The 24018-nt window shown below is 45.3% G+C and overlaps 2 protein-coding genes across 3 annotated transcripts in view; one reads left to right on the top strand and one right to left on the bottom strand.

Moving 5' to 3' along the window:
• LOC119650117 (acyl-CoA-binding domain-containing protein 5) overlaps positions 1-21368 on the bottom strand; it is a 200153-nt gene extending 178785 nt beyond the window's left edge. The window contains exon 1 of one of the 2 annotated variants that reach the window (XM_038052642.1): positions 20820-21368. In XM_038052642.1, coding sequence (XP_037908570.1) covers positions 20820-20883 — 64 coding nt within the window. In that variant the 5' untranslated portion in view covers positions 20884-21368. The remainder of the gene's footprint in view (positions 1-20819) is intronic. The other variant, XM_038052643.1, reaches the window with a different exon arrangement.
• An 84-nt stretch (positions 21369-21452) lies between these two features.
• Positions 21453-23190, top strand: LOC119650111 (G patch domain-containing protein 4). The gene is made up of 3 exons (XM_038052634.1): positions 21453-21646; positions 22002-22207; positions 22270-23190. The coding sequence occupies exons 1-3, from the start codon at positions 21601-21603 to the stop codon at positions 23134-23136; spliced, it is 1119 nt and encodes a 372-aa protein (XP_037908562.1). The 5' UTR covers positions 21453-21600; the 3' UTR covers positions 23137-23190.
• Positions 23191-24018: the final 828 nt, after the last annotated feature.

The raw sequence follows: 24018 nt of genomic DNA, 5'->3' as shown, positions 1-24018 counted from the left end.
ACAATGCCGAAACAAGTACCCGTCCTCATGGCATCTCAACTTACCGGGCACCGCTCCCATCTGCGTTCGGGACGACCTTCGCTTTCGTATTCTTGCCGAAGGCCGGGAGAACGGGGTCGTCTGGATCGGGTGTTTAGGAATAACGTTTTTTAACATTTACCTGACGTCGAACGAGACGATGCCGGACTTTCAGCGCCGACTTGATGCTCTGGAGAACGCCGTTTCGAGCACGGAGGGATGAATCCTGGTAGGCGGTGATTTTAATGCTAGGGCCCTTGAATGGGGCATGCCTCCGTCAGAGGGAAACGGATTCTGGAAATGGCGACGAGAACCGGACTCGTAGTTTTAAACATCGAATCCACGCCAACGTTTTGGCCCCCAAGCTGTGAAGGAAGTATTCCTGACATCACTTTTGCGTCGGGATCTCTGGCATTATCGGTGGACGGGTGACGAGTCCCAGAAAACTTCTCGGCAAGTGATCACCAGTACATCGTGTTCGAAGTGGTTGATGCTACTTGCCGACGAGAACCAACGCGACCCTCCCCCTGCCTGTGGAATGTTGCGAGGGTGAACATGGAGAAGTTCGTCGAAGCTCTTGGAGCAGACAGGGCCGCGCTGGAGGGCCCTTCGGGGTGTGGTAGTGTCACAGCTGACACCGTCGTAAACTCAGTGATGAACCTGATAACGACGGCGTGTGAGGCTTCCATGCCCCGAAGAGGCCCCAAGCGCGACAAGCCTTCTATGTACCGGTGGCAGAAATTGTCGACCTATGGAGGGAGTATCATAAGCTCCGCCATTTGGCACAACATTTACACGCCAACGAGGAGGCAGGCGCCATAAAGGCACAGTATAGATCAGCAAAAAAGGAGACTCCGCAGCGCTATGAATGAAAGCAAAGCTCGCAGAATCTTGTCAACGAGGACGAGGATCCGTGGGGACTTGGCTATAAGCTTGTCACCCGAAAAATCGGGACTCTGCGAAGGCCCTGCATACTAAGTACCGTATTGTACGGGCAATGTTCCCCAGACATCTTGTACGGGTTGATGTCAATAGCGCCAAAAGCGTCGAGAACTGCACGTCATGCCGGGAGTAGCGCAGGGATCCACCCTAGGGCTCGACCTCCGGAGCGCTTCCTATGATAGTCTGCTGAGACTCGATATGCCCGAAGAGTCGCGCCTGGTCGGTTATGAAAACGACGTTGCGGCACTTGTTGCCGGACGCACGGTTGAACAGGCGCAAAGCAGACTTGGCATATTGATGCGATGGGTAAGCGAATGGATGACTGCTCACGGTTTCAGCCTTGCGCTGGAAAAAACCGAAGTAGTCGTTTTGACCAGAAGGAGAATCCCGACCCTGCGTCCAATGTCGATCAGCGAGTTGATGATAGAGTCAAAACCTGTGGTTTAATGCTCGATTCGAAGATGAGCTTTTCGAGCAAATCAAAGCAGCATCGAACCGAGCATCGTAAGCGCCTTGCTCAAGTGCAGAGGCGGGGAGCTTTGCGAGTGGCGTCTGTTTATCGCACCGTTTCCTAACCGGCTGTGATGGTAATCGCGGGAGTGATCCCCGTTGCCCTCTTCGTCAAGGAGCGCAAAGCTATCTACCGCTGTAAGGGTTGCCCGTGAAGAACGTCAACGCACCCTTATCGAGTGGTAACATTGTTGGCAAAATGAGCCAAGGGGCAGATGGATTGCGCGGCTCATCGACAATTTAGGCCCGGGGTTAAACCGAACGCACAGTGAGTTTGATTACTACTTACCCAACTTCTAAGCGGGCATGGAGGTTTTCAGTCTTACCTGCACAGGATTGGGAAGGCGCGATCTCCTGATTGTGTGTTCTGCAGTGGAGTGGCGGACGACGCTGAACACACCTTTTCCTCTTGCGAGAGGTGGGACGGCTTTCGTCAGCAGACACGAGGGAGCTCTCTCCAGACAACATTGTCAGAGAGATGCCGAAGAGCGCTGGCAACTGCAATCGTATTGCACATTATGCTCTTCTTATTGCGAAAAAGATTGAACTCGACCGGTGGAGGAATCGGACGATAAGGGGTCCCTGAACTGGCAACTCCCTTCCTCCCCTCTCCCTCCGTTGGTGAAAGGAATTCCCTGACTTGAAGGCTCCCAAAGCCGGGAGAGCGGAAGGGCTAGCCCGAAGTAATGTTTCAAACGGTTCCAGGCTAGTTCTCTGATGACAGGGAGGTGTTTAGTTGGTAGTCTGACAGCGTACTGTTGCGGGATTCCAACATTCTGTGCGTAAACGCATTCACCTACCCTACTCCTAAAAAAAACCAAAAATATTATATGTCCCATCCCCATATCTGCCCAAATAAACTTACTAATAGTATATTACCAGCTTTTAAAAATTAGACCGAAAAACCTCCCTCATGCTAGGAGTACTATAGGAGGATAGTATCGCATATATCCATGTCAAGTTTGATGGGAATTAGGCTATTAATATCAAAGCTATAGCAGTTTAAACTTATCGATTTCGTACTAAGACGGTCTTATATGCATATATTACGTGCTACGCACTAATGGGACAAATGTACACTCAAATGTCTTTATATAAGAAATACACAAAACCTTTCATAACTGAAGCGTCCAGCTTCCGGTTCCCCGACTTTGTTTTTTATCAGTTGTAGGGTGCCTTCTTCAGATTTGTTAATACACGTTGCACGGTTACTCATGGAAAAATGAAGTGAGAAGCATAGCCTACTCTACATTACATTCTTGGATCTTAAGAAGGCGTTTGACTGCGTACCACCCAAACTCAGCTGGTATTCTTGGCAGCAAAATTGTGTACCAGAGGAATTTGTGTGCTTGTTAAATTGCTTTGGCGTGATCCCAAGAGTAATGTTTGAAATGTGGCAGGTACACAGAACCGCTTCGTGTCTCTGTCAGTATTCATCAAAGAAGCGCCACCTCACATTGGTCGACCCACGTGTGATTAGCTGAACGATTCCTGAAGATCTAGTCATTGATTACAAAGCTATTTTGAATTGTTACCATACAGTCCTTATATCTGCTTTCAGGGAAAAAAGAGGGAAAAGCTGAGTTGTTTGGCCAAAAACCCAACAAGTTCTGAGAATAAAGTCATGATTCTGCCCAGGTGGACCGACAATATTGTAACCACATTATGGCTACAAATTCAAATCGGGGACTGAAATAAATGTTGTCGAGAAATCAATGCTTACGAGAAAACTGTCCTTAGTTCTTTGAATTGGAGACTTACCTAAAAAGAAAACAAAAAACATTAGAACTATGCACTTTTTTTTCTGTCGATTCTAAAGAAAAACTGTAGAATTATTGCATCCGCCACAGGGAAAGAGGCGAGATAAGCTGAATCCTACGTTTCAGAACCTACTGCCTTCATCCGTAATGGGAAGAGCGGAAGAAAATGGAAGTTGGTGACGCGAACACTACTGGATCCAAGCGGCTCGGACACCGTGAACCTGGAAAGGCCCAAAGCCGATGGCAGAAGAGGGCGCTGCGAAGGAAGGTAAACACCTGGCTGTACCACTAGGCGCTACCGCGCCTAGTCCAGAGAAATCTAAAGCAAAGAAAGCGGCAGAAGGTGGGGATAAACTGGTAATCCCGATGAGATCCACACTGGATGCACCAGACTCTTCTATCAGCGGTAATGCACGCAAGAAGCGTAAGACCAACACATCTGTTGTTGGCAATGTCGCGTGGGAATTAGGATCGGCGTGCCGGGAGTTGATCAAATCAGCGACAGAGATCTCAATGAAGCTAGTCCCTCCCATAGGAATACGGACACGGAGGCGGCAAGGAAGAGGATGTATGCAGCAGCCTCCGACTTCTGCCGTGGAAGTTTCTTGCAAGGATGGCAAAATATCAAAGGGACAATTTGCCATCCTCATATGGAAAAAAAATGGTGGAGCCTGGAACGTAGCCAAGATTTAACAATCAAGGTTATCGCGATGAGCTTCTCCATTTGGAGTGCACTGACGAGGCTGCCGTAAAGTGACTCCAGCAGGCAAACTCGCCTTTGAGTTCTGGCGATCGGCCCAAGTTCACTATTATGAACACTAAGCTACACAGGACAGAACATGTCGGATGTTGGTTACCGGGCCCGCGAAGAAAGGCAGAGGACATCATCCCGAGCATGGATTTTGGACACTGGAGGGTAAACTTCATGAATGCCAGGAAGGACAAATCTACAAACGTGGAGGATTTCAACTTGGTATTCGAACTGGACCAAAAGAGTCGAAATGTGCTTAGGGGAAGTCACTAATGGTGCTCCAATTTTTCCTAGATAGATTGAAATTCAATCATATCACAAAACTGTAAAGCATCATCTCCATTTTGAGAGCGAAGAACAATAATGGTCTTCAGCTTACACAATATAGAGCAAATTGCAACACCTTCGGTGCGCTCTTCCACAATGGGACTGCGCGTGGAGGATAGTGCATACAGTGACGGACTATGGAGGTTCACACTGGTGAAGCAACTACAGAGTGAATCCTACCTGCTAGTAACTTTTCTTACACCTTCCAAGAAACAGACGTTAGAAAGGGAAGTCACAGACGTGAACGGAACTGGTTTGATGCCACTTGGAGTGATTGAATCTATGGAAACCGGACACCGCAAACCAATCAAGGTGCTAAGCGGAAAACGAATGCTCTGCGGGATGAGATGAGACTTTTCATGGATAAAGACATGGGAACTACAGTACCGCCAAGTGCGGCTTTTCTCAGAGATATCAAACACGAGGGAATCGAGTCTCTTTCGGTATGTTGTGAGAGAAACTCAGTGACATGTCGATCGTGGCATACGGTTCTAATTGTTTTCTATTACACATTAGTTTATGTCGACATACAACATAAAGATTGACCAAACCATGCATGCATGCCAAAGCCTCCTCCTATCTGTTGGCAATGCGACTGACAAGGCTGCATAATTGCCCCTACATTTTTGTGGTGCAAGAGCCGTGGTTGGATTTAACAGAATCTGTGGCATTGGACCAGTAAAGGGAGCTAGGATCTTCCACGATGAAAGATGCATAAAACCGAGAGCTTGTGTCCTGATGGCAAACCGATTAGAGGCAACCATGCTGAGAAAGTTCTGTTCCCAATACTTCGTTACGGTCATCGTACAATATAAGATTAATGGTGAGACGAAAAACGTCATAGCTGCCTCCACTTATTTACCTTACGATTCTTTGTATCCTCCACCGACGCAAGAGCTTGGGGATCTGGTAGCGTATGCAAAATCAAGTAATCTCGAACTCTTAATAAGTTGCGATGCGAATGCTCAACATATTTATTGGGAAAGGAAATGCAATCCAAGAGCGGAGAAGCTATTTGATTTCATCACGTCAGCTGATCTCATGACTGTAAACGTAGGATGCGCCCCTGCGCTCTTGGGACCGAGAAGAAGCGAAGTTATTGACCTAAAAATCTGTACCTCAAAAGTGTTAGAGTTGATTACATACTGGCGGGTGCTAGACGAGGACTCACTGTCAGATCATCGATACCTGGAATTCAAACTGACTATTGCGGCAATAAAGTACAATTCCCTAGGCGACTAAGAACTCCTTTGGCGCTGGAAGACGAATTCGAAACTCCAAACTACACACTTTCAGAGTGCTATGACGAGGCTCGTCCTGTTCCCCGAGGCCAAAGCGATAAAACTGTTCCTTGGTGGAACCGGGAACTGCAAAAACTCAGGAAATCAACCAGGCGACTTCCGAACCATGCTTGCAAAAATAACAAGAACAAAGACTAGTTAAATTTCAGGAACTCACAGCGTGAATATAAGAGACTCGTTAGGTGTTCGAAACGAGACTCCCATTAAGCGTACTGGGAGAAACTGGAAGGCGAAAGAGAAACTTCAAGGCTGTGCAGAGTCCGTAAAAGGGGTGAGTCGGCCAAGTTGGACTCTCTTAGAAAACCCGACGGTACTTTCACGAGCTCCAGACTGGAATCAGTACAGATCCTCCTGGAAGTACACCACCAGGAAGAAGGGGTGAGAGAAGTGGTAGAGGAAGAGTTGACTGCGAAAGCGGTTGTTACCTATAAAAAGGTGAGAGTTACTATACTGTCCTTTGAACATTTGTGAGCACCTGCCACCTGACATGGATGGATGCTATCCAACAATGCTAAAGGGGGGTATGGAACACTTAAAGCAACCTCTAAGAAATATTTTTCGAGGATGTTTTGCTCTGGGCTACGTGCCTTCCTCTTGGCAAAAGGTAAAGGTAGTCTTCATACCGAAACCTGGGAATGATGACTACTCTAATCCAAAGAACTTCAGGCAAATCAACTTGTCATTTTTGCTTAAAGGTTTGGAGAGACTGGTTAAGCGTCACATTCGCGGGAACGCACCGAGGTCGCACCCACTTAGTGAAAACCAACATGCTTACCATCGTGAAAAGTCCTGCGAGTCTGCTCTTTATTCTTTGATTACAAACATAGAGGATGCAACTCTGAATGGCTCCTCCACCGGTCGAGTTCTATCTTCTTAGCAACGAGAAGGGCCCGAACGTAATGGGCAACACGGTTCCACCTGTCAGCAGTCCTCAGCATCTCTTCGACAATGTTGTCTGGAGAGAGATCCCCTGTGTTTAAATAGAGCTGCTGACGAACCCCGCTATCTAACAGCAGAAGCAACGAAAGGCTGCCCCCAAGGAGGTGTGCTTTCGCATTTCTGTGGAGTATGCTGATCGATTCAATACTATGCGAACTGCAAAATTTGCCAATACAAGCTCCAGCTTATGCTGATGACGTGTTCTGTTGACCGGGATTTTGGAACGATGTGTAGAAATATACAACGTGCGGCTGATCTAATAAACAGTTGATGCCTCAGACATGACCTTTCAGTTAATCTTCATAAAACCACAATGGTATTATTCACAAAAAGGAGAAAACTGGATGGACTTTGCCTCCCAGAGATGAAGAGTACAACCCTTCAACTCTCCGAAGAAGTGAAATATCTAGGAATCACTCTGGATAAAAAGCTTGTTTGGGTCAAACATGTAGAGGTAAAGATGAAACGAACTTTCACAACTTATGGGCTGTGCAGACGAACCTTTACCTCAACATGGGGACTTAGGTGGTAAGGTGGATATATGTTGCTATCAGTAGGCCGATGTTCGCTTATGCATCCGTAGTGTGGTGGATTAAGGTGAGACAAAAACGTTTTCACCGTAAACTAGCCGCACTGCAAAGAAATGTGTCTGGGTATCACCGGTGCCATGAGCACGACATCCGGCGCAGCTCTAAATACATTCATTCAAAGCAGACTAATTCGATTAGATCTATCCGGAAACAACGGGTGTGAAGGGGACACAGAGCATTGGAAGAGTACTGAATCCAGTTCTTACAATGCCTTCCAATCCTCGTGTTTCCATACATCTGGTTGGTAAAATATATGAAGTTTTCCTGAAGCGTAGAGAGAACTGGGAAGTCCCAGAGGAATGCGTGGCGGGATATACGGAAGTCTTCTACACCGATGGCTCAAAAACAGAAGAGGGTTCTGTAGCCGGAGTCTACCTCTCGAATAAAAACGAGTAGTGGGTTTTTCTTTTGGGACAATATGCAACAGTTTTTCAAACTGAAGTTTATGTGATCCTAAGGGCGACAAACTGGGTGATTGAAGGGCAGGCGCATCGCAATCAGCAGTGATAGCAAGCTTGCATTGCGTGCGTTGAGTAGTCCTTTGATCACCTCAAAAATCATCCAGGAATGTAGAAACCGTTTGAACTCTATCTCTAAATTCAAAACGGTGGAACTACTCTGGGTACCTGGTCACTGTGGCGTAAAGGGAAATGAAATCTCGGATGCTTTAGCGAAAGATAGGTCAATTTCCCCCATGCCGGGACCGGAACCAGCAATTGGAGTACCAGTAGCATTGGCTAAGGCTGTCTTCAAAAAGTGGGAACAAGCTTCCCACAATGACAGGTGGAAGAGCCTAAATACTGTTAGAAATACCAAACTTTTCCCGCCAGTACCGAACATGTGTACCGCAAAGTCTATCCTATCGAAAAGCACGGAGGAGAATTGTGGACATTCTGACAGCCTATAATTCACTAGAATTATTCAAGATGATACGTGTCCCTCCTATAATGAGGAAGCGAAATCCATACAGCATTTCCTATGTGAATGTCCCGCGGATGGACGCATCAGTTCTCCAGTTGCGACGAGTAGTATCACATCCACTAACGGAAATCCTGCGATACGTTAACGAAATTGGAATATTCAGTTAGATGGGGGTGGCGAGTACACTGTGTCAACACGGCCTGAGTGTTCAGAAGTTATAGCTTCTCCCCCACCACACACACACACACACAACACCTCAGAGCCCATCTTCCAGGGGGATTCATTGCGTTCTCTCTAGTTTGATATGGCACTGAACCCTTTCATGGCTACTGAATTATGGTAAAGGGCATGGCAATAAAATATGACCTACATGCTCAATACGGGCTGGCACATTTGATATACTTATACTTCAAGTTGTATGCTAGTAGGTCTGACCAACTTAGAAGTCTGTTGTGAATGGTAAGCATGTTTAGCCGTGATAATTGGATTGAATTTGGTTTAGACAAGCGTTCAATCCCAGCCACAAAGATCATCACGAGCGGCATACCGGACATTTAAGCAATGGCCAAGACAAATTTCTACAAATACCTAGGAATTCTGCGAGAAACTCATGCTCGAGCTGGTGATCTGAAGGACGCAATTCTGTCTGAATTCCTGCGACATGTGAAGCTGGTATTGAAACCGCATCTCTTGGGGAAGAATAAAATAAGCAGACTAAATGTACTCGCTAAACCTTCACTGGCTTATGCATTCGGAGTATTGCCGTGGGCGAAGACCGACCTGGAGAGCGTTCAACGGCGGATAACTACTATATATATCCAAATTCTGAATGCATCATCGAAATTCTGCGGTGGAGCGGATAAATCTGCCTCGTGGCATTGGAGGCACCGGCGAGTCGACTCGTTACGTGTTTACTTTTACAGCCAGGAGCAGGCGAGTTCCTTGCATGCGGCTGGAGGATCAATCTTCCAATCCTCTGAGTGGACTGAAATCAAGCCAAGAGCGGATCGATAAATAAATGAATGTATTGCGACCGGCAAGTTCCAACTTAATAATATTATAGCCGATAACGAGTGAGTGATCACCTCCATCCCCGGAATGAGTGGTGACTAAATTGCATATTTTGTTTTCATTTATTCTTAAGTGATTTTATTAAAACCCTCTTCCTGACGCTTAATCGCACTAAATGCAAGATTTTGAAGCCACAATTAATTGCATTTAAGCGGGCTCTATTGTGTGATAAAAACGCTTGAGGCGGCATCACTTCAAAAGGGGAGTGACCGATACTATTTTTCCTAGGGGTTGTATAGGGGAGCCTCGCCCTGGAGATGGGGTTTAAAACTCAACATTTATCTTATAGCCTATAATGCATACATACATATTTCAATAATTTAGGGGCAAACGGATTAGGTAGCGAGAAACAGTTCAAAAGAGCTTCAGTAGGCTTCGGTAATTACTTTCTAAGTTCCGGGAGTTTTTATCAATGGAATACACATTCGGCGGTATTGTCACGAAAGTATCGAAGACGTTATCAATAGCCAAAAAATCTTATATTTCTTAAATTCAAGCTGCTGTTATCATATCAATCCAAAAATTTGCTAGCAATGTTCACGGCCTTTGGCCTGTCCCAAACCAAATCTAATCTAATTTTTCATGAAAAATAATTCCTTGGACAAATAACCCCCAAGCTCTGAAACAGAAAGAGAAATTAGTCTGTAATCATCGCGAAACACCGAAACGCAATATTTTACGTACGACCCGATCGAGATAATGGAAACACTGAAACACTGTAGGTGATTATATGATAACCCAGCAGAACTCGCTTATACTTCTACGAGGCACAAAGCAATCCAATCGAATACATTCTCAGGCACATCCACTATGGCGTATTTATATGGCAGTATTACTTGAATAAAAAGATTTATGAGGCAATAATATAATTTTAAAAAACAAAACGGATGTCAGGGAACACATTCCATGATTAGAAGTGAAAAGCGACAGAAAATTTCGCCTTGAATAGTCTTAGTCAAGTGGAAAATAGGGAATTTGAAGGCGGAAAATGAGGAATGGATAGGAATCCCCTTCACATGGCACTATTAATTTCAACGAGTTGTTTCGAGTATCTTTGGTAACTGCCTTCGCAGTGGTTGCTCCATTCACTTAGGACAAGATTTCAGCGGTACAGCCGGGACAAAATTGTTATTTATTTATATTTTTAAGAGGACAATCAACGCAGAGAGTAATGGAGGAGAAAAGCGAAAGCTTAGCCTACGCCGTAGGCGTAGGAGGAGTCTAGCATTGTAATACCGACATACTATAATTTCCAAATCGGGGAATGGAAATAAAGTTCGGACTCCACTCGAAAGTTTCTGTTCGTGCTATATGAAGCCGTGCGAGGAAGCTTCTATGTGACTTTAGGGGAGGATGCGATAGACCCTCTTAAAAAGTTGCCGGAAACAAGGGAGTTGAAACGTGTTAAGAAAGGATTTGACAGAGTAGCACATCGAACTCGATGCTAACGTTTAGTGCAAACTCATTTAAAGACGACCAGTTCAAATGTAAGAACACACAATCTATTGGGAACGCTAAAAAAGAAACAAGACAAAAGACCGGAAGCTGAACACTCCAGTTTTGTGGGTTTCTTTAATAAAAACATTTGAGTGTACATTTGTCCCGGAACTGATCACTTTCAACCTCCCGCACTCCCCACCTTTCTAACAAATGTCGGAAAGTACTAACCGAGACCTTTCATTTGATACCCCACATGACTATATTTGATAAAAAAAATGCACACACCCTTTAATTGGACGTAGAATTATGTCGTTGACAGTTCCCAGCTTTCCACTAAATTTGGTGTCAATCGCTACAACCGTCCCCGAGAAAAATGCGTGTGACAGTAGATAAGTACTGTGTTGTTCTTCAGCTCTAAGACCGGAAAAGCTAGAAGTCAACAAGTCGTTCGCATATCTATCAAAGATAAGTAGTATGATACAGGAACAGAAGAACGAAACAAGATGGTAATTTTCAGCATGAGGTTTTGTGTAAAACAAAACCTTATTAAAATCGGTTTACTGTCTGTCTGTCCGTCACACGCATTTTTCTCAGAGAAGGTTGTAGCGATTGACACCAAATTTGGTAGAAAGATGGGAACTGTGAACACTCACGCATGCAGTGAGTTACATCCTTTTACGTCGAATTTAGGGGGGGCCCATACATGCAAAAGAGGGGTGTAAATTTTTTTTCATCAAATATAGTTGTGTGGGGTATCAAATGAAAAAGTATCGGTTAGTACTTTCCGAAGCCGGTCTTAGGTTTGACATTTGTTAGAAAGGTGGGGAGTGCGGGGGGTTGAAAGTGATCATTTCTTTAAGGGGGCCATTCTCAGAAACTCTTCTTTTTCTTCAGCCTTTGTCCCGTTCACAAGCGGGGTCGGCTCGTCGTGATCGGCTTCGCCATTTGGCTCTATCGAATGCCTGATCTGGGTGCAATCTCGAGGCTTTCAAATCCCCATCCAGCGTATCAAGCCACCTAAGCAACGGTGCCTTTTGGTCGTTTACCATCGACTTCGATGTTCAGACCAATCTTTGCAAGTGAATTCTCGTTTGCACGAATTGCGTGACCATACCATCGAAGACGTCTCTCTCGCAACTTTTCCACGATCGGTGCAACCCCATAACGATCGCGGATATCCTCATTTCGGATGTGATCTAAACGTGTCACGCCACTAGTCCAACGTAGCATCTTCGTCTCCATTACCGCAAGACGCCGTTCATTGTCTTTTATGGTCGGCCAACACTCAGAACCATAGAGAGCGACTGGACGGACAACATTGCGGTAAATTTTAGATTTGAGACGTTCGTTGATACGTCGATCACAAAGGACACCAGTTGTGGAACGCCACTTCATCCAGGTTGCGTTAATGCGTGAAGCAATTTCATAACGCAGCTCTCCATTGGCTGATAGCGTTGACCCGAGGTATTTAAATCGCTCAGATCTGGGCAGATCACTACCGCTGACAGTGATTGTGCCTGTTTCATGGGGATCGGTCGTCAAAAATTCAGTTTTGCTTAAATTCAATCTGAGACCGTGTTGCATGAGGCGATCATTCCATTTTTGAACAAGTTGCTCGAGATCATTTTTGCTATCAGATGCTAGGAAAACATCATCTGCATAAAGCAGTGTGTAGGGCGCTGGACGTTGGATATCCCGTGTGACAGTGTCCATAACAAGGACAAAGAGGAGTGGTGAGAGGGCACTTCCTTGATGAACTCCAACAGAGACACGAAGCGGTTTTGATACACCCGCCATACTTCGAACTTTACTTTTCGGATCGTGGTAGAGCAATTGAACCCAGCGCACGAGTTCTTCTGGCACGAAGTGTTGTCGTAAAGCATACCAGATGAGTTCGTGTGGTACACGGTCAAACGCTTTCTCTAGATCCAGAAAGGCAATGTAAAGAGGGCGATGCTTCTCACGGTGTTTCTCCGTGAGTAACCGCGCAGCGTGTATTGCGTCAGTAGTTCCACAGTTCTTGACAAATCCGGCTTGATTCACGGTTATTTCAACGATTTCGCGAATACGGTTGTCAAGAATGCGTTCAAAAATCTTCATGGTATGGGAAAGTAACCGGATCGGACGGTAATTTGAACATTCTGCTGGACTACCTTTCTTTTTCCATATTGGAACAGTGGTACTTTCTTGCCAGTCAGATGGTGTTCTTCCTTCCTGAATAACCCGGTTAAAGAATTCACTCAGCCACGGTGTTGGGTCCCAGCTCTTTGCTTTCCAGAGCTCAGATGCGATGTCGTCAGGTCCTGTTGCTTTCCCCGATTTCATTTGTTTTATTGCCTCCTCGACTTCAGTTGCGCTGACTGGTGGAACTGCTCCAAATGTCGGCAATGATTGTGGAAGTGGAGGATGAGCAAATTCTTCAGTTGAAATTTGCTCGAAGTATTCTCGCCATCTATCCGTCGCGGCTCAACGATCAGTAAGCAAAGTACCGTTCTTGTCATTAACACAACAGAAGTGTTCGATATCCTGTGTGCGTTCATCACGGCTTTTAGCAAGTCGGTACAGATCTCTCTCGCCATCCCGAGTGTCCAGTTTATCGTAAAGATTTTTGAAATGGTTCGCTCGGGTGACAGCGACCGCTTTCTTTGCTTCCCGGTTGGCATTCTTATAAATTTGCCAATTAGCAGGCGTTTTATCGTCGAGAAATTTGTGGTAGAGGCGTTTCTTTTCACGGACCTTCATTTCAACATCATCATTCCAAAGCCAAGTATCTCGGTTGATGTACCGCTTACCCGGCTTGGTGACCCCGAGGGTTGCAGAGGCCGCTTTGTGGATCGTGTCTTTCATTTGGTTCCACGATTCTTCCACATTCGTAATGGTTGGCAATCGTATGAGTGAGACCGTTTCTTCGTTCTTCTCACCAAATCGCCACCATTTAATGCGCGGCGGGCCAGTGCGTTCCTCACGCCGTTTTATCGGTGGCTTAATTCGCAGGACAGCAATCAACGGCCGATGTTGAGGTGCGATGGTCTCATAGGGAACGACTTTGCAATCAGTGACAGTGGTAAAATGTTGACGTCTTATGAGAATATAGTCGATTTGCGTTTTATTGTTCCCACTATAAAATGTGGGAAGATGAGACAATCGTTTGATGAACCATGTATTCATAAGTACAAGGTCATGGGTGTCCGCAAAATCGATTATACGCTCACCACCTTCGTTGCGCGCTCCGAACCCCTTTCCCCCATGGCACCTGTTACCGTCTGCCTTTTCACCCACATGACCATTAAGGTCGCCGGCAATGATTATGTAATCGTCAGCAGGCACGTGACAAGTCTTTTCATCGAGAAGTTGCCAGAAGGCATCTTTCTCGGTATCAGGTCGGCCTGTCTGTGGTGCATACGCGGTGAAGAAGTGAATAGTGCGATCAGCTGATATAATGGTGAGCTTCATCAGCCGATCATCAAATCGTTCGACTTCTTTAATGGCATCACGGAAACCCTCTGAGATGGCAATGCCAACACCATATTGAGTGTGTGGGTTACCAAAATAGAGAAGTTTGTAGCCATTTTTACCGCGTTCGCGTTCAATGTCGCAGCTTTTGGAACCAGACCATCGGGTTTCTTGCAGAGCGCAGATGTCAATGCACCTTTTCCGAAGGGCTCTTGCGAGTTCCTCGGTCTTTCCAGTTAGGGTACCAACATTTAGCGTGCAGACACGTATTTGTTTTGTTCGTTGTGTGCGGACTAACTTGCTTACGTCCTGACGCCGTCCATGCGTCAAGAACCCTTGCCCATTTCTCGACAGGACCGGGGCCCGTCCTGCCGCGTCGACTGAGGTGGACGCCCTAGCATTTCTCCGAGGCCTGTGACTTAATCCGATCATCATGTTTGTAACGACATTCTATGCATTTTCTTGGTCGACCTGTCGCGGGGCCTGTCACCAAGAGAGATCAGGTAGGATTTAGCATAGTAGAATAACTCCAACTATACTCTATTTATCTCTTTCCCTGATCTCAGCATTTTATTTTTGTTTTACTGAGGATAGTACAGAGTACGTTGCCTCAAACCCTCCTCCTTTACCTGGGCTTGGGACCAGCATACTATGTTAATAGCATGGCGGAGTTGGGGCCATTCTCAGAAACTACCCAACCGAAAAGTCTGGAAGAAATCAGAAGACTGCCACTATATGGTGCCTTGGCTCTGAAATACCTTCCATACCGATATCTCTTCAAATAAAGTTAATAATAGTACGTTACTATAACTTTTAGTAATTGGCTGCAAAACCCCCTTAAATTCATCCTAGCACCACCAGCAGTGACGTAGACATGATATAGAGCATGATCCTACCAAGTTTGGTGGAAATCGCACTATTACTAACAAAGTTATAATACGTCAAAATATTGCTTCTTTGCAAATTCAAGACTATGAATGTCAATCGCACCCGAAAGTAGATACTCTCATATAATATATGCATATATTACGTGCTACGTACTAATAAATACACAAAACCTTTCGTACCTGAAGTGTCCAGCTTCCAGTTTCCCGACTTGTTGTGGATAGAAATAATGAGAGCCTCTTTCCACAGTCTAGGAAAATGACAACCTGCGAAGCCGTCGTGAAAACTTATGCAGAGGAAGGAAATATATCGAATAGCTTTTAGCAAACAGAAATTGGAGGCGAATGAGGTAAGGAAGAACATAGAGTAATAAAAGGTGAGATGGAGGAGCAGATTGCGCCTAATTGGGGGAGAGAAGATGAAAGAAAAGAATTACACAGTGAAGAAAAGTAATAACAGAGTAAATTAACGAGATCTCAGTTGACAGTCATCAAGACGAACTACACAAATGCAGTCTTTCGAAATTGATCTACCAAAAGTTGAACTTCGCGAGCTTATGCACAATATGGTAGTTAAGACGATCGATATGCGCACCAAACTCAACGATAAAATGATGAGCATCAGGGGCGACGTAAAGAGAACCTTCTGAAGATTGAGAAAAACAACTCGCAGGCAATTTGGAGGGGCAAGATCAGATTGCGATCTAAGTAGCTTCTGGTGAAGTTGACCTGAAGAGAAGTACAGGTGCACATAACAGCGCATAAACAAAAACAAATAAAGGTGAGAGAAGGGAATACTACTAGTGTTTCCGATAATCCGAAGAAGAGTTGTTCGTACGGGTAAGGACAGAGAAAATATACACAGAATATAATAACTCGACTTTCGTTTGGCGTATTGTAAGGAGGGGAGGAGGGAGGAGGGGACCAGCGACCAAGACGCCTAAACCACTTCGTGGCTTCTGTCACAATAAAAGACAGGGGAGATCTTATCATCCAGCCAGGTTTCAGAAATACAGATGTGATGCTAGTAAGTCAGCTAAATATATTGAACCGCAACAGCTCAGTTTTGCATCCTCTCGTATTTTGATAAAAAAATCTTAAGCTAATAAACGATTCATTTATGTTAGTCAGCGAGGAATGCATGCAGAGCGAAAGTTCTTCTTAGTTTGTTCCTCTGCTAAATTTGATAGAAAAGGACGGCTAGGTGACGATGACGTGGTGGAGTGCCAAGCTGTGAAGGAAGCTATTATACGGTCAAAGGCCTCATTCCTCCTCAATTTCTCATACCATAGACATGTCGAAGATAAGCAGGTTTTGCTCCTGATGAAGTCGAGAATGTCATAGGAGGAAGTAGAGTAAACCATTGTAGCATTTATTTTTATTTTATTACGCTAAATTAAAAATTACATAATTTAAACAATTATTTCATTTTAAAATTGTGTTCTTAATTTAAAGCTTTTTCATGTCAAATTGTATTGTTAGTTCAAACCTTTTTCGTGTTTGAAAACGAGCAGACATGGCCTACTTCACACGATTACTCAGTGTGAAGTAGTCCTGCTCTTTCTAACTGGCTTCGTGGTCAGCCGTGCTCTCTACGGGTCTCTGGTATCACTCCGCCCCCAGGTGCTTCCTGGAAGAAAGGAGATCCGAAAAAGATACCTTCTGGCCACTTCTCGATGAAAAGAGTTATAACTTGCATGCTAATGACTATATTATCATTTCTGGCGACCTTAATGGTCATGTGGGTGAAAAAACAGACGGTAAAAGGTGCCATAGGGAGATGAAGTTTTGGAGCTCGCAATGAGGATGGCACGGACATCCATGAACTTCTACTTATGAATACATGATTCATCAAACGATTGTCTCATCTTCCTACACTTTATAGTGGGAACAGTAAAACGCGAATCGACTATATTCTCATAAGACGCCGATATTTTACCATTGTCACTGATTGCAAAGCTGTTCCCTATGAGACCGTCGCACCTCAACATCGGCCGTCGAGTGCCATCCTGCGAATTAAGCCACCGATAAAACAAAGTGAGGAACGCACTGACCCGCCGCGCATTGAATGGTGGCGCTTTTGTGCGAAGAAAGAAGAAATGATCTCACTCACGCGATTGCCAACCATTAGGAATGCAAAGAAAGCGATCGCTATCACCCGAGCGGTCCATTACAAAAATTACAAAAGCTCAAACAGACGCATACAGGATATCGAACACTTCTGTTGCGTTAATGACAAGAATGGTAATTTGCTTACCAACCGTCGAGCCGCAACGGATGAATTACGAAAATATTTCGAGCAGATTTCAACTGAAGAATTTGATCATCCTCCACTTCTACAATCATTGTGCGACATTTGGAGCAACTCCAGCATTTCCAGCAATGAAACGAATTAAAGGAAAGCCACAGGACCTGACGAGATCGCAACTGAGCTCTGGAAAGCGAAGAGCTGGGACCCAACACAGTGGCTCAGTATTCACTGATCTTCTTTTATCGGGTTATTCAGGAAGGAAGAACACCATCTGACTTGCAAGAAAGTGCCACTGTTCCAATATGGAAGAAGAAAGGTAGTCCAGCAGAATGTTCAAATTACCGTCCGATACGATTACTTTCCCAAAGCATGAAGATTTTTGAACGCATTCTTGACAAGCGTATTCGCGAAATCTTTGAAATAACCGTGAATCAAGCCGGATTTGCCAGAAACTGTGGAACTACTGACGCAATACACGCTGCGCCGTTACTCATGGAAAAAAACCGTGAGATGCATCACCCTCTTTACATTGCATTTCTGAATCTGGAGAAGGTGTTTGACCGTGTGCCACACGAACTCATTCTCTACCACAACACTTAGTGCCAGAAGAACTCTTGCGCTGAGTTCATGGAAGCACCCTCTCACCACTCCTTTGTTCCTTTGTTCTTGTTATGGACACCGTCACACGGAATATCCAACGTCCAGCGCCCTATACACTGCTTTATGCAGATGATGTTTTCCTAGCGTTCAATAGCAAAAATCATCTCAAGCAACTTGTCCATAAATGGAATGATCACCTCATGGAACACGGTCTCAGATTGAATCTGAATAAAACTGAGCTTTTGACGACCGATCCCATGAAACAGGCACAATCACTGTCAGCGGCAGTGACCTGCCCAGAACTGATCGATTTAAATATCTCGAATCAATGCTATCAGCCAATGGAGAACTGTGTTATGAAATTGCTTGACGTATTAACGCAACCTAGATGAAGTGGAGTACCACAACTGTTGATCTTTGTGATCGACGTATCAACGGACGTCTCAAATCTAAAATTTACCGCAAAGTCGTCCGTCCTGTCGCTCTCTATGGTTCTGAGTGTGACTACAAAAGACAATGAACGGCGTCTTGCCGTAATGGAGACAAAGATGTTGCATTGGACTAGGGGCGTGACACGTTTTAATCACATCCGAAATGAAGATATCCGCGATCGATATAGGGAGCACTTTGATCCTTCACGTGTCATTAGTACAAAATTAACGTGTCTATGCAGATGCATGGGTCCGCACCGAATTTAAAGACAGTGAACAAATGAATTTGCGATAGCCTAACGAAATAAACGAGAATGCGTCGGTTTCCCGACTTGGTTTTCTTTTCCTTGTTTTCTTTCCTGGGCTTCCGACCAGAAATTCTTGGAGGCTACAAATGCGATATTCTCTGTATGTTGCACACACAATGGAAAAGATCTCTCGTTTTGCGGTTCGTTAATCACGTCTTGAAACTTGATTAATATCGGTTTCGTCCAGGGCAGAGGCAACTCTTCAGACGCTGTCTCACCTCCTCCCTGGGAGCAGCGTGACCGAAAGTGGCAACAGGTGAAAAAACGCTCTCTTATATCATCGCAAAAACACGACAAGGTTGCGAATTATATTGAACTGAACAGTCAGTTGTTTTAAGCCCATGATATAAGGGAGCGTGTTGCCACTTTCGGTCACGCTGCTCCCAGGGCAGAGGTGAGGCAGCGTCTGAAGAGTTGCCTCTGCCCTGGACGAAACCGTCAGTAATTTTTGGTTTTTTGATTTTTAAATGCTTGGGTGCTATACCCCAAACTAGGGATCCGTGGACTTTGGTCCACGTGGGAGTAAATTGCTCCCCATTTGGTCCGGTCCACCATCATGTGAGGTGGACTTAGGATCCCCCTTATCCTCTCCTCCCACCAAAAAAATGGACAAAGAAACCACTTGAAACATAAGCGATTGGACGAACTCCACGATAAATGGCTCCAGCAAAAACGACGAAATTTTGAAATGCCGGCATTCACTTCTTTTTTATCCAAAATTCATTCGAATTGAAACATTGATGTATCATGATATTTTCGGGACACAACACCCAATTTACTTAAGAAAAATATGCTTAAATCTCGGAAGACTCCTGTCATCCACCGCTTGCTGGCGAAGTTCCCAACTCCACCGGCCGTTGATCAGCTGTCCCTCACAAACAGGTCCCCAACCCACTACGCACGCCTTGAACTCGATTGAACACCGAGAGTTCATGTTCCAGGTACACGCGCATGCGCCTACGGATGCGGCAAATCATTCTCCTCTGCCAAGATCAATTCGCGCGAATGCATCCAATAATGTGCAATCTGCGACGAAAGTTAGGGTGATTGCACGTTATAGAATGCATTATTTGATCAAGTTAATTCAGAAAAAGGCGAATGAGATTGCGCTCCCATCGCGATGCCGCAGTCACTACAAATAATTTCCACTTACTATAAGGAACATGGGTTAATTAGATATATTTGATGTGCTCCTTATATAATTAAGAGCTGACGAAGCGCGATGTCTTATCAGCGAAGCTGTCATTGCTCTTCTAGTTAATCCGAATTCAGGCCAGACGTTTGAAGAAGTTGCCCAGAGGACCTTGACCTCTCCTGATATTTGTTAACATCTGCGATTGAAGACGCCCGTCACATCGAGATGCTTAGCTGTTTATAAATATCCCAATTAAGAAAAGATTTCGTTCAACTAAGAGTTAAGCAGTCGTGCCTCCATGGAACCTTTACATCATCCCGAGTATGCGCAAGCTTTCTAGTTTGGTATCAGCAAAACCATCTTGGAATCTGCATTTAAGAAGCAATAATCGCAATAAACCTAGAGTAACCTCGGATGGAAATTTTATGGCATCATTTTTTCACTGGAAAGTGAAGTAAAATGTAAACATCAAGAGAAGTCGCTTTATGAGACCATTAACATGGCTCTGAAGGGCAAGCCGCGCTTATATAAGCAACTCTCATATGAACTTACGCTCCCAGACTATTTAGTACGCCTGCACGGCGCTTTCTTCCGAAGTCATTAAGAATTGAACAATGACAGTCACTACTCATCGCAACCTCCATATCGCGGCCTGTTCACCGCGGCGAGGAATAAATTGTAGGAAAATCACTACTGAATACCAAATGCCGAGACTTCAGGCATAGCTCGAGTAATCCAAAAGCGACATGGCAGTGGTTGTCTCTTGAGCACTGCGTATAAACGGCGCTTAATTACTCCCGGGCCAACTGTAATTAGACCCAAACAAAATATAACGACTTTTGAAACTGCGCGGTTCCATCGCGAACTCTTCGGTGTTCCGCTTGTTGAAGAGCTTCGTATGTAGACTCGTGCATGGCAATTTAGCCCAAAAAGCCACTCAAGTAGGAAAACGAAGAATGGGAAGGGAGCACTTGTTATCTGTTCGATATTTCCATCAGAAGCCAACCGTGGCGGCGTCAGAAATGTTAAGTCATCGCAAGAAGCAGGCGGGAGGCTAATAGACATCACGATTGCGACCGCAGACAGTGCATCCGAGGCAGGAATTGCTTAACCTGCCCTAGTTTGTTTGCAAACAGCTGTTGCCTTCCCCAGCCGCGCCGCCTATTTATTTACAATATTGAACTCACCATTTTTGGGCAGCGATTTTATAACGTTCACGGCAGCGTTGAATCGGTCCTCGATCGAAGTCATCTTGGCACCCCTAGGCTCCCCTGTCGTTTGTATTATCCCAACAAGAACACAATTGGAAACAAAGTCGGAAACAACCAGAAATTATCACCACCGCACAAAGTACGCAAATTCGTCGCTCGCAATCGCAATTACAATCGCACACTCGCTGCTCCGATTCCTTCTGACTTGATCATTGGAATTTAAACGCACTGAACTTTGGACATTTCACTGCTTCCTCGGGGTCAGCCTAGCGAGATTCTGCTAGTTAGCAAAAGACAAAATCGAACCGTTCGCAACGAACAACCAAACAAGTTCTCTGCAATGCACACAATTTTCCACCGATCTGATAAGGCGGCCCTTCAGCGTGTTTCGAGCAGAAATAGTTGGAGCACCGCTAGCGCGTGGGAGACTCACTTTTCCGCCCCACACTCAATTAAAACTAAAGATTTGGTTCTGCAATTTCACAGACGTGCGCGACGACAACAAAACTGCGATACAACTTGGGGGTTTACATGCAAAGTGGCAGAACGACGATTGACAGAAATGTCAGTGATTTGAAGTCCCTTCGGTCGGTTGCAATGGGAGGAGATTGCCAGCTGGTGCTTCTCAGGCTATTGTGAACTGACGTGCTAAACTATGCCGTCTGGCAAGTGACACTTCCAGCCAGCCACAGGCTGTCATCGATGGTAACCTGAATGAACGTGAATTTTATTGGATTAGCCAACGCGTCCCAGGAAAATGGATTTCGCGAAGAGTTTGATGAAGAAATATGGCTGGAAGGAGGGTGAGTGTGGCTTTATAAATAGATAGTACCCGAAAGCAGAATGAGGCGCGTCAAAACAATGTAGCCGACTGGCAGCGTGAGCGCCATATGTTCCCGTTTCCGCATAAACATTCGCTTGTTTTGTATTGTTGATAAACTGAAGTTAATTGAATTCGTTAGTTAATAATACGGGAAGCGACCTGAAAGCACGCAGAGCTAAAATCAATAGCATAAACTACGAAGACCAAAGAAACTCGACAACATTGAATTGTCTCAGCTGATGGCATGCTTTAGGTTCACACTTCCCCCATTCACGCGCTTTTCATGATTATTTCAAGACAAGAATAGAGTCCAATCTAAATGTATGATCCCACAGGCGACGGCTTAGGGAAAAACAGCGATGGAATCGACAAACCCCTCAAGGCCAACCTCAAGTTTGATAACTCCGGCCTGGGACACGACAAAGCGGCAGATTTCAACAATCACTGGTGGGAGAGGGTCTACAACGAGGCGGCGGGAAATATCGAAGTTGAAAACGGTGCAGGCGTGTCGCTGACCACCAAAAAGGAAGATGCATTGGAGGTACATTCTCCTTATTTGAAATATCCACATCCCCATCTCTGAATTCATATCTCCATTGTCAGATTTCCACAAAGGAATACAGCGTGAGCAAACTCAAGAAACTCACCGGCGAGAGTTCCTACAACAACTTCCTCAAGTCGGCAACCCTCTCAGCGTCTGGGGAAAGTGAAAATCCCAGTCACGTAGACATGGACGAGGTCAACTTGACCAAGTTCAAGCCCCTCACGGACGAGCAACTTCTCGCAGCTTGCGGTGGCCGAACAGCTCATAAAGGAGCTCGCCACGGGCTCAAACTGTCTGGGAAATTGGCTCGAATCGAGCAACAAGAACGAGAACTACTAAGCCGCATGCAAAACACATCCACAGCCGATGCCGACCCTACAAATTGCCAATCTACCTCGAAGAAGAAAAAGAAACGGAAACGCGAACGTCAAGTGGAGGAGTTCACCGAACAGGAAAACCAAGACGAGCTGGCCGATCTTTTGTACAACGCGGAATACACAACTTCCTCAAAAAAGAAGAGAAAAGAAGCCAGGAAGCTTGACAATGAGCTATCGTCGTGCCTGGAAAGATTCAGCATGGATAGGACTGCGCTCGACGAGGACGGGGACACGGTGCTCGAACCTGCTTTCAGTGAGACCAACAAGTCGAGGCGCAAGGACAAAAAACACAAGAAACGGAAGAGGAAGAACAAACAATTCATTCCCGAACCAATTCTCGATGAAAAGTCGAATGAAAAGGAGGCAATCGACGAACTGGACGACCAGCTCACCGTGAACTCGTTGGAAGTTAACATTAGCGACTCAGAGGAGCAGCGCTCGAACCATAGCTCGGAACAGACGAAGAGCAAGAAGGTCAGGAAACGCGAGAAGAGGCTGATGAAGAAGTTAAGGACTAGCCTAGAGAACTCTGTAGTTATTACGGATTGAATGTGTATCTTTTTTAAACTGAAATATATTTTATATACTTCTCAATGTATTGAAGCTTTGACTTTTATTTTTTTGTTACTTAGCTAGCGGCGTGTGTGTGTATGGTGAGGGAGAAGCTACAGCTTCTGAATACTCAGGCCGTGTTGGCCCATTGTACTCGCCACCTCCATCTAACGGAATATTCCGGATTCGTTAACGTATCGCAGGATTTCCGTTAGTGGATGTGATGCTACTCGCCGCAACTGGAGAACATCGGCACTAATGTTCTGATGGTTGATGCGTCCCTAGGCGGGACATTCACATAGGAAATGCTGCATGGATTCCGCTTCCTCACTATAGGAGGGATATGTATCATCTTGAAAAATTCCTATTCTGAACATATGCCCAACTAGTGAATTATAGCCTGTCAGAATGCCCACAATTCTCCTGTGAGTCCTGCTTTTCGACAGGATACACTTTGCGGTACACATGTTCGGTTCTGGCAGGAAAAGTTTGGTATTTCTAGCGACGTTTAGGCTCTGCCACCTGTCGTTATGGGAAGCTTGTTCCCACTTTTTGAAGACAGCCTTAGCCAATGCTACTGGTACTCCAATTGCTGGTTCCGGTCCCGGCATGGGGGAGATTGACCCGTCTTTCGCTAAAGCATCCTAGATTCCATTTCCTTCTACGCCACAGTGACCAGGTACCCAGAGTAGTTCCACCGCATTGAATCTAGAAATAGAGTTCAAACACGGTTTCTGCATTCCTGAATGATTTTCGAGATGATCAAAGGACTACTCAACGCCCTCAATGCAGCTTGGCTGTCATTGCAGATTGCGATGCGCCTGCCCTTCAACCGCTCGTCAATCACCCAGTTTGCCGCCCTTAGGATAGCATAAACTT

Source organism: Hermetia illucens, chromosome 2 (genome assembly GCF_905115235.1).
Source record: "Hermetia illucens chromosome 2, iHerIll2.2.curated.20191125, whole genome shotgun sequence".
In the NCBI taxonomy this organism is placed as follows: domain Eukaryota; kingdom Metazoa; phylum Arthropoda; class Insecta; order Diptera; family Stratiomyidae; genus Hermetia; species Hermetia illucens.
The sequence above is the reverse complement of the archived record's forward strand: the minus strand, read 5'-3'. Positions and strand labels throughout refer to the sequence as shown.